This window comes from Lathyrus oleraceus, chromosome 5 (assembly GCF_024323335.1).
Source record: "Lathyrus oleraceus cultivar Zhongwan6 chromosome 5, CAAS_Psat_ZW6_1.0, whole genome shotgun sequence".
In the NCBI taxonomy this organism is placed as follows: domain Eukaryota; kingdom Viridiplantae; phylum Streptophyta; class Magnoliopsida; order Fabales; family Fabaceae; genus Lathyrus; species Lathyrus oleraceus.
Window position 1 is genome coordinate 347,216,701 of NC_066583.1, and position 12,072 is coordinate 347,228,772.

General features: G+C 34.1%; 2 protein-coding genes across 2 annotated transcripts; one reads left to right on the forward strand and one right to left on the reverse strand.

Annotated features, from left to right (window-relative positions):
- Window positions 1-7,111: 7,111 nt before the first annotated feature.
- LOC127084571 (putative serine/threonine-protein kinase-like protein CCR3) lies at window positions 7,112-9,796 on the forward strand. The gene has a single exon (XM_051025053.1). It carries the CDS (start codon window positions 7,222-7,224, stop codon window positions 9,661-9,663), a length of 2,442 nt encoding a protein of 813 aa, XP_050881010.1. The 5' UTR covers window positions 7,112-7,221; the 3' UTR covers window positions 9,664-9,796.
- Window positions 9,797-10,925: 1,129 nt separating this feature from the next.
- LOC127080596 (secreted RxLR effector protein 161-like) lies at window positions 10,926-11,684 on the reverse strand. The gene has a single exon (XM_051020911.1). The coding sequence runs from the start codon at window positions 11,682-11,684 to the stop codon at window positions 10,926-10,928; it is 759 nt and encodes a 252-aa protein (XP_050876868.1).
- Window positions 11,685-12,072: the final 388 nt, after the last annotated feature.

Sequence of the window (12,072 nt, forward strand, 5' to 3'; positions counted from 1 at the left end):
TGTCTTATAAAGACTCATCTTTCATAAAATAACTTCGAATGAGATTCAATATTCAGCTCTCAACAACTTCAAAACATCTCAACTTGACAAATATTAAATTTCGGCAAACTAAGCACAACAACATCAAACATAATAAACAAAAACATCATTCGCCCCCAGTGTTACAGAATCAGAGCATGACGACTAATAATAAAAGTGATAACTAATGAAAATAACTCTAAGAGTTATTTTCCACTCACAACAGCAAACTCTACTCTTGATTATCTGCAAGATGTCCATGGTGGACAACATCAAAGCAAAGGGGGTGAGAATTCACATTAATAAATTAATGGTATAAATTATAAGGTAGAATTCAATCATATACACGTTCAACAACGATCATACAACATCATTCTCACACTCAATCCAATCAACCTACACAAAAAATCACATACTCATCATGTAAAATCATGCATTGAGACTCACGGCATCAATTAGACTCATATGCATGTGGTACCATATCATCATCAATTGGTTCACTCAGGAACCGGGTTCACCCTGGTTTGATAGAGTCTTCTTCCTCCAACTCTAAGCCTTTCCTCTCCTCTTAGTCTTCTAGCCTCTTTTCCAAAGTTTCTACGTATTGATAAAAGCTCCTAAACTTAGGTTACGTTCCTAATTTATATCATTAGGGTTAATCTAGTTGAAATTACAAACTTGCGTCTCACTTACTAATATATCATCTCCTTCCTCCCCTCTATTTCTCATAATTCACACTTTGGCCCCAAGCCTTCTATTTTCCCGTCTTAATTAAATAATTCAATTAAAATACTATTATTTAATTATTAAAATAGACTTTAATAGTTCTAACCCACCATTACCAATCTCTAATCACTCTCCATGCCCCTGCTTCAAGGTCACACACCCCTAACACCCATATTAATTCTATTATCGCACATAATAATTAAATTAAAATAAAATTAATTCATGAATAAACACATAAAATAACGATTCAAAAACCGGGGCGTTACATGGTGCGTCAAAAACTATCCCGAAGAGCATACAAGTTGGAGAACTGATAAGGTGAGAAGATTTCGAGAACTTGGAACATCATAAAACTGAGACATTATTTCAATTGAGCCTTCAAGAATAAATTTTATGTAAAAGTTGAATATTAGTGAATAAAATAACATATCAGGCTAGTACTTTTTTCCCTCGCAATAGTAGATTTTTTGATGAGGCACCCTTGATATTTTGAATAAATCATACGCGTTTAGCCAGGTACAAGCTCGACCAAAACTGAAGATTCCTAAGAAAGAAAATGCAAGAATCCACCAGGCTTTTCTTCCCAAAACTTAAGACTCCTAAGGGTCTCTTTGGGAGGGTTTTGGAGGGAAAGACTTTAGAGGGTTGTGTCTATATTTTAAAATATATTTCATATTTTTAAAATGTTTAAAAAACAGTACAATAAATTATAATATAAAGTTATATTATTTTTTAAAACTTTTTTAAAATATCAAACACATTTCAAAAAATATATGCAACCCTCCAAGGCCTTTCCCTACAAAACCCTCCAAAAATTAACTCTCAAATAGACCCTAAGGGAACAAACGCGTGAACCTATAAGTTCATAGTGTGTAACCTAAGAGGAGGTGAATTAGGTTATACGGATTTTGCATATTTTAAGAGATGATTCTTATGATCTTATTTTTTTATAATATTTCTATGAATGTGTGAAATAAAGTGCAGAAAAATAAATGCATAAAGTAAATAACACAATGATATATACTAGTTTCCCTTTTCACCCAAACATACATTTAGTCCCCTCACATCCTGTGAAATATTTTCACTATTGCTAGATCTTTGTACAAGTCCCACATCAAGAATTCTCCTACAATCTTCTAACAACAACATATAAGCAAACCACTTCATTCATTTTCAACAACATCAAAAATTATGGTGGAATTTGAATCACCATGATTCAAAGGACTTTTCCAACAAATAGAAAAACAACATTTCCTATTTGCAACAACCTTTAATAAGTACAACACTTTCCTACAGATAAAGAATCACCACAAACTTTGGTGAAAAATTATAGATAAATAAATACTTTGTAACAAACAGACTTTGTTAATTTGATAACTTTGATGCTTTTCTGATATATTGACAATTTGAATCTTCTCCTTCAACGAACAAATCAATAGAATATAAACATTTAAACGCTCAAAAAAATTCACATATGATTTGAAAATTATGCAAAATAAGTTTCTCTGTCAAAATATTTACCGATACTTAAAACAACCAAAATTGTTCATGAAGAAGATTATTTTGAATTTGAAAAATCATCCTATTTATAATGAACCAAATGCCTCTTAGAAAATCAGAAACAATGGTTGGAAAACATTCATGATCCTTTGCAATGTTATGAAAATGTTTTATGAACATTAGAGATGAAGAGTTGTTGCATTGGTTCAGAATTTTTCAGCTTTGAACATAGGTTAATCGATTAACATGGTTAGGGTAATCTATTAGAGATTCCATTACATTCAGAAATTTTGTGAAAATTAACTTGGTTAATCGATTGACCAAGGAAGGTAATCGATTACCTTTAGTTCATTTTTGGAATGCTTAATCGATTTGCCATATAGGGTAGTCGATTATCCTTATGGAAATTCAATTTTTTCTTCAAACAAAGACTTGGTTAATTGATTGGCAAGGTATGGTTAATCAATTAACTATCTAAATACTTAGAGAAATTTCAAAGTTAAAATCCCAATTTTTTCCATTTTGAAAACAATGCATTAAAGGATTTTTAAACTATTTCTTGAGCATTTAAGGTTTATAATCATTGAATTGATCATTGTACATTGGTTTATGATCCAATATCATTAAAATCCAAAACTTGACACAAACTTGATACTTAATTCAATATTTTTCTTCTTTGGTCTTTCTTCTTGCGTGTCTTCATCAAAATCAAGCTAAGAATGATGAACATGTCTTCTTCACAGAATCCACTATAATTTCCATGAAAAAAGTTAAAATGCGGGAACCCATAAGGCTCTCCTTGCCAAAACTTAAGACTCCTAGGGGAAAAACACAGGAACTCAGTGAGCTCTCCTTGCAAAAACTTAAGAATCCTAAGGGAGGAAATGCAAGAACCCTTCAAGCTATCCTTGCCAAAACTTAAGAATCCTAAGAGAGAAAATTCAGGAATCCACCAGGATCTCTTTACCAAAGCTTAATACTCATAAGGGAGAAAACACAGTAACCCATCAGGCTCTCCCTTACTAAGGCTTAACGCTTCTAAAGGAGCACGATGGAGGAACTTGTCTAACCCCCTTACATCTACCTCAAATAATTTAAACGATTAACAATAAAACACGCAAGGAAAAATAAACACACCACGACTGAAATAAAAAATATGAAGAATGTAAGAATAAGACATTAGATATATTTAAAGAGGGATGTATGATTACAAAAGTTACACTTCGGGAAGGGAAAAAGATTATCCGAGCTAGTATAACTTAACATATAAATAAACAAAAGCCAAAATTCTAAGTATTGGGAGCGACCTCAAGGTATTCTCTACATTGATCTCTTCAGTTTGTTCTTTTTTCTCTAGCAAAGGCAATGGATTTCCCTCGACAACATGATTTTGGTCAACTTCATGGTCGGTATACTCTACGAGACAACGGTCTACCTCTACTTTTAAGTAGTTTAGCTCACTAAGATCAAGTTCATGATAATACATAATACTTGGGCCTTTTCCTTTTATAAACCCTTGATCCCCTCAAAAAGAGGCCTTTCATTTTTTTTCCAAGGTTAGTAATGTTTGGTTAAATTCCTAACTCTCTTCATAAAACAGGCACTGAGGAATTGGAGCATCTTTTGAACCCCCATTGGCCTTGCCTTATTAACGTCCTCATTAGCATTCAATGACCATAAAGGAATTCTAGCCTATTAAAGCCTTGATCTCACAAATTATTTTCCCTTCCACCAGAGGTAAAAGAGGAGCCTCCCTGTTAGCATCCATCAATCCCATCCATAATACTTCCCAGCTCTAGGTCAATCAAAGTAGTGACATCCCCCATTAACTAGCATTTTTCCAGGATCAAACTTGCAATTTTTTGCCTAAGAAAACTTCATGCTTTTTACAGTAACAACACATGTAATAATGTTTAAAGGAATAATCTTCATTGTTTTCCCCTGATCCAAATTATTCATATTCTTGGATACTCAAGTTTGGAAGTTAATAGGATCCCTATGATGAATGGCTTGAGTCTCACCCCTATGACATTGGTCCTTGCCATAATTTCCTTCTTTCTCAATGATTGAAATATGAGTCATCTTTCCTGAAAAAAATTAAATAAGCAAGTGAGTATCAGCTCAAAATAAATAGTAAGACTTTAAGAAGAATAACACTTTACCTAGGAAACTCATTAATATAGGATAATTTGTTTCGTATCTAATAAATACCTCACCCACATGATATGAAATTGCTCCAAGAATTCCAACGACACCCTTTTTTTTCTCATTAGTTTGACTGGAAGAAATATTGTGATGGAGAAATGTGCATCCGTCTAGTAAAGGGGAAACCTATATAAACAACCATCCTTAAAGATATATTCAGGGCATCAGGTGCCACCTCATAGAAACCCACCCACCTCAATATATACCTTTCGTCTCATGAAAAGAGAATAAGATCCCAACAGCGGGTGTAATATCCAGACCACGACAAAGGATCTTGAATCCTAGGACATACGCCCAACTATTCAATTGTAGCTAGGAAGTGGAAATGTTTAGCATTCAGAGAATATCATATTCAAATATAGTAAAAGGGTTACCAACCCCGAAATCCTTAAAGACATCGATATAGAAATAAAAGAACTCATTTCCCACCTTACGGGATCGCGACATGCAAACCTTTTCGCCTCAAACATAGTGTTCTAGAATGATATTAGCTTCTCTATTAGTATTTGACATCTTTAGGCCCACTGGAAATGCTTCCACCTAATTATCTTTCAGACAAAGGGAATCTAAACTTAAAATTTCTTCACAAAAGGAGCTTAAGGAAGAGGTGGAAAGCTCCATGATGAACACAATCAAACTTGAGGAAGAAGACACCAAATCATTGTCACTATCGCTAGAAAAACTCTCAGAAGAACCAAACATCTCCTTATCCATAAACTTCCAATCCATTTTCTCTGTTGTCCAATCTAAAGCTTTCAAGCATTAGTTCTATAAATCAGTTGTCTTCAAAATTCTTTTGGGTTCTATGGATTTCCCAAACGCGTCATTCTCACGGAAAAAACATAACTAAAAGTAAAAAAGAGAAGAAATAAGTCAAGACATTACTTGTGAGGGCTAGTGAATGACGAGCAAGAGAGGATAAAGAAAATTGAACATGGGGCACTTGAGGATTATGTGTAAAATCAAAAGCCTTAACTGGTTTAGAATGAGAGGAGGTAATGCTTAATTAAAGGCATGAATGACATAATAGAATGTGGTCACACTTAAGGCTACTAGCCTAGGGATGCAGAGTTAATGATGATCTGACTTCTATATGAGTCAAAAGGAATAAGTAATAATTAAAGCTAAAGCCGTAGTAAAAGTAGTAAGGTCAAAAGACATAAATAAAACTCATATAAGATAGGGCATAACTTTGTATCCTTACGAAGTGATGCACATATGTTACCCATATATCGAAGTTGGCTCACCTTCTAGTATTTCATACTTGAGGGGACTATGTATGTTCTGTCCCCCTTAAAGCATCTCGCTCTTTCAGGCCTCATGCTTGAGGGACCATGTACATTCTGGTCTCCCTCTAAAGCATTTAACTCATTCAAGTCTCATTCTTGAGGAATTGTGTATATTAGATATTTCATCTAAAAGCATTTGGGTCAGACCCGACCCAAACTCGATTGTAACATAACTCGCCCTAACGTAATTCATTTTCGAGAAAGGATTGGGATGAATCACTCTTAACAAACAAGGCCAAGAAGGCCGACCCGAGCCATATACGACTCACTTATAATCAAATCCATTATACATATGTAGGTAGAGCATTTAAGTCATTGTATAGCCATGAATGGCCAACCTCAAACAATAATTTTCTTTATTAGTTTCAGCCAAACAAGAAAAATGTATCATAATGTAATAAGTTTGTCATAATTGACTGTATATAAAAAAACACTCATTATAAACTAATAATCACCAACCATAATGAACATACTATGATAAAACTCATACTCAATAAACATGTTTATGTAACTCTAATGACCTAACAATATATATATATATATATATATATATATATATATATATATATAATATATATATATATATATATATATATATATATATATATATATATATATATATATATATATATATAAAAGCAAACTTTATAACTTTGAAAATTAAAAATCACCAATTTAATCAAATTCAAAATCTTAATTTCGATTTTACAATGTTGTAGAAGGAAACAATAAACATTAACAAAGTTATTTTAGTGATTTTAAATTGTATTTTATATCAAATTTTAAAAATTAATTGTATTTAATTAATTATTTTTAATTTATATAAAATTAGTTATTTTTAATTAACTATGAGAAGATGATTGATTCTCATTATATAATCCTTAATCTCCAAACATAAACCCTCCTTAATTCACTCATGTTGACTAGTCAACACATTTAAAAAAATTAACAATCCTGTCTCTAATTCAAACATGAACCAGAATGTATTGGTTTCCTCTTTCATCATAAGTCTCATTTATCTTCCTAATTTCAACCATATAATTACACAAATCCATTCCATTGATTCTCCAAAATTAACCAAGGTTGACTACCATTAATTACCACCATAACTATGCAATTCCAATTTTCAACCACATCAATTTGCTATAAAAATTTTTTGTCTAGTTCTCCAATTCTCAAAAAGAATCCCCATAATTTAATATTATTATTTATTCAAAATTTAAATTCAAATTCTCAAAAAAATATAATAATAATAATAATAATAATAATAATAATAATACTTCATTATTTTATTTAAAAGAGTGGTTTTTTTTTTACATAATAATAGTAGTAGCTATATCATGTTCATAAAAAATACTATACAATAGCATGTTCAAGTTTATGCCAATTTTCGCACAACACTCTTTCTTCACTCAACTTTTCAACCATTTTTCTCTCTCAAAATCTCATCAATGAAGAAAAACAACAACCCTTCACCTTCCCAATGATCTCATCAACTCTCATTTTCATCCTCGCCGTTTGTTTCACCATAACCACCGCCAACACCCTCGGCACCGGCTCCACAACCGCCATCACCTCCAACACCTCCACCATCTGCGGCATAGTCGCCGGGAAGCCTCACAAATACATCCAATGCTACCAAAACGGGAAACTCATTCCAATATTCCTCCCCAACGTTTCGTTCCAGTCCATCTCCGGTGGACGGAGCTTCTTCTGCGGCCTCCGTTCTAATGGTCTCAGCCTCCATTGTTGGGATACAAGGACACCAACGTCTTTTCTCAGACCCAAAAGATTGTATCACAGTGAAAAGGTTCAGTTGAGTGATGTAGCTGTTGGTGATGATCATGTTTGTGCTAGAGAGTTGCACTCTGGTATGGTCAAGTGTTGGAGAGGCTATGGTGGAGTTGAGTTTCCTTCTCCTGATGAAAGTTTTCGGTTTCGAGGCGTTACTTGTGGTTATGGTTTTTGTTGTGGAATATTGAAGGTGAGTAATAGAGTTTTTTGTTGGGGTGTAAATGGGAAAAAAGGTGTTGAGAATTTGATTCAGAAACAGTTTGAGAATCTAACAATGTCAACATTGGTTTCTGGTGTTTCTCATGTTTGTGGTTTAACAACTCTTGATGGAGTTTTGGTTTGTAAAGGGAAGAACAACAACAATGATTCTGGTAAGTTAAATGTTCCTTTGAATTCTGGTTATGTTTTTTCAGGTCTTGCTTTAGGTGAAAACTTCACTTGTGCTATTAGAATAAAAAATGGTTTTGTTCAATGTTGGGGCGATGATTTCGATAGCGATGATGATGTTATGCAAGGTGTTTCTTTTGAGTCAATTGTTGCTGGTTTGGATTTTGTTTGTGGTTTAACAACTAGGAATTTGTCTCTAATTTGTTGGGGTAATCTTAATTGGTATTCTAAGCCTCATTTGATTAGTGATGTTTATGTTCCATTGGGAATGATTCTTCCTAGTCCATGTGTTGTAAGTGATTCTTGTAGCTCTTGTGGTGTGTATCCAAATTCTGATTTTTTATGTCATGGATTCGGAACTATTTGTTATCAATGTCAAACTGAGTTTCCGTTCGCCGTGCAATTGCCACCACCGATGATCTTGCCTAAGAATAATCAATCTTATGTTGATGATGGAGAAAAAGGCTTAAAGGGTTGGAAATTGATGACATTTCTGATAATTGGATCAGTTGGTGCTTTTGCAGGATTATGTACTATTCTTTATTTTCTTATGATTGGTGCAAGAAAATTGGTAACGGCGAAAATCGATAATTCGGTTCAACCTACAAGTAGTGAATCTGATGATGATGATGCTTATGTTGATATAGCTCCAAGTCATAACAATGGAACAACAATAACAACAACAGCATTAAGATCTTTTTCGAGCAAACGACATAGCTCGAGTAGGTTAAGAAGTGGTTCGTCATCGAAGCAACTAGACAGAACCGAGAGTTTCACGTTTTGGGAATTGGTTTCAGCTAGTGACAATTTCTCAGTGGAAAACAAAATCGGTGCTGGTAGTTTTGGATGTGTTTACAAAGGGAGGTTACTAGACGGCCGCGAAGTCGCGATTAAACGAGGCGATACAACATGCGCGAAGAAGAAGAAATTCCAAGAGAAAGAAACATCTTTTGATTCTGAGATTACATTGTTATCAAGGCTTCACCACAAGCATTTGGTGAGACTAATTGGTTTCTGCGAAGAGAACGACGAGAGGCTTTTGGTTTACGAGTACATGAGCAACGGATCACTTCATGATCACCTGCATGATAAGAGCAATGTCGAGAAAAACAGCAGCATTATGAATTCATGGAAAATGAGAATCAAAGTCGCGTTAGACGCTGCAAGAGGGATCGAGTACATTCATAACTACGCGGTTCCGCTGATTATTCATCGAGACATTAAATCCTCGAACATACTTCTCGATTCAAAATGGAACGCTAGAGTTTCCGACTTCGGGTTATCATTAATCTGGCAAGAAACCGAACTAGAACTGATGTCGGATACGAAAGCGGTTGGAACGGTTGGTTACATAGATCCTGAGTACTATGTATCGAATGTTTTAACAACAAAAAGTGATGTTTATGGTTTAGGTGTTGTGATGTTGGAGCTTTTGACAGGTAAAAGAGCAGTGTTTAAAACGGAAGACGGTTCGAGTCCTATCGGCGTGGTGGAGTATGCAGGAGCAAAGATAGGTTCAGGAGAGGTTTGGAATTTGTTGGATGATAGAGTTGGAATACCTGAAGTGAATGAAGTTGAATCTGTTGAGATTATGGCTTATACTGCTATGCATTGTGTGAATTTGGAGGGGAAAGAAAGGCCTAATATGGTTGATATTGTTGCTAATTTGGAAAGAGCTTTGTCTTTTCTTGAGGGTAGTCCTGGTAGTTTTTCTATGTCTTCTTTCTCTGCTACTCTTACATGAAGAAAAAAATTACCTGTCAATACATACAAGAAATTCTTTTAATTTATTTTATGATTTTTATAGCATTTTATAGACTGGTCCATCACGGATCTGAGACGTTGAGAGGAACAGACTCTCAGGTTCCTAAGTATTCTCCGACTGACCGATCATTGTGTTACTTTATTTTGATTGTTTTGTAATTTCTTTTGAATAAATTAATTTGGTAAATATGTTTGTTAATATTTTTTTTTTAATTTAATTGATTATTGCTGGCTTAAGGAGCATGGAGCATGCAGAATTAATATAAGGGTTTATGGAATATAAGTCAATAAGCTGCCAAATTAGAGATGGAGGGCACGTTGTGAGAATTTGATTTAAGCTCATTTTCAACGGAACCAGCTGCATTGTTTCTTACACGCAATAGATTACTGATCTGTCCTACATTTTAGAACATTTAAATGGATTTGTTTCATTGTATACCTTATGAATATGATAATCTAATAGTTAGAGGCCAAAAATTAGTAGAGGATGAACTACTAATAGATACTATTAAGAGGGAAATAGATTATTATATGGATAACATCTAGGAGAAGATAGGCTTATTTGTCCGTTAGGTACATTTTAAATTAACTACGAGAGGTTGATCTAATGGTGGAGATTTAGGTCATAAGAGTGTGTTTCTCTTAATATCTCAGATTTGAATTCTGTTAAATATTAATAATTTCTGTGTTAGGTCAATCCATATAGAATTCTCCTCTAACTTTAAACGGGTCTCCGTTAATGAACGGTAGAACTAATCATTTTAGATTAATCAATTACATGGGATTTAAAAAAAAAAGACATTTTAAATTATGAAAAAGTTGAAACAACATAACTTATGTTAGAGAGTAGATGTAAACTATACTTTTCTTTCTTATATTTAAATGTGTGACTATGAGTGTGAGATTAATCATTAAATTCTTTAAAAAAATGTTTATTTTTGTATATAAAAAAGATTGAGAAAAAGAAAGAAATGCTTATGCTATGTTTGTTCTTACCATGTTTATGACAGAAGAAAGCGAATCTTTCGTAACTTCTGTATTTTCTTAGAGTACATCTTTGGTCTTTAAATAGATTCAGAAACTTCAGCTATTCTAGGAAACATAATCATTACTAAATACTATTAATGTGCCACTATCTTTTGACCTTCCAATTACAACAGACTCTTAATCTCTCCACTATCTTATTAATAAAACTCATTAACTATAACATTAAAGTTTATTCAACAAAATTCCTCTGTAAACTTAAATGTTTCTTCTATTCATTATGCCTATCAATTTCTTGCCTCCGTCGAAGATTTCTTTTGATAGTGATTTTGTGAAAATGTTTGATGCTTGGTCCTTACTTGCTACATGCTTCAATTCGACATTTCCTTCCTTCACATGTTCTCGAATGAAGTGGAAGCGAACGTCAATGTGTTTGCTCCTTTCATGGTTTACAGGATTCTTTGCTAACTCAATTGCTGACCTGTTGTCAACTTGTATTATTGTTGCACCTTTCTGTTTTAGCTCCATTTTACTCATCAATCTTTTGAGCCATATTGCATGATAAACGCACCAGGATGCTGCTACATATTCTGCTTCACATGTCGAAAGTGTTACTATTGGCTGCTTTTTTGAAAGCCAAGTGAATGCAGTATTTCCCATGAAGAACACATATCCAGAAGTGCTTCTTCGATCGTCTATGTCTCCGCACCAATCACTGTCAGAGTAACCAACCAACTTGTATTTGTCTGAATTCGAGTAGAACATCCCAAGTGACACAGTTCCTTGGATGTACCTCAGAATTCGCTTCAATGCTTTCCAATGTGTGTAAATTGGCTCCTTCATGAATCGACTTACAATGCCTACACTTAATGAGATATCTGGTCTTGTACATGTGAGATAGCGAAGACTTCCTACCAAGCTTCGATATTTGTCTGCTTCGACACGTTCTCCTCCATCAAATTTCGACAACTTTGTTCCTGGTTCCATTGGCGTCGAAGCCGGATTACAGCTTTCCATCTTATATCTTTTCAAGATTTCTTTTGCATATTTTTCTTGTGAGATGAAGATTCATGTTTCTTCTTGTCGAACCTCCAGACCAAGAAAGAATCTCATCAGGCCTAAGTCTGTCATCTCGAATTCACGTGTCATTGTGCTTTTGAATTCTTCTATCATCTGATCATTACTGCCCAGAAAAATAAGATCATCGACATAGAGAGTAACAAGTAATACATTCCTTCCATTTTTCTTCACATAGAGGGCATGTTCGTACGGACATTGCTCGAACCCGTTCTCCTTGAAATATGTGTCGATACGTGTGTTCCATGCCCGCGGTGCTTGCTTCAGCCCATATAGCGCTTTCTTCAATTTCAGTACCTTCTTCTCTTCTCCAGCTTTCATGTACCCG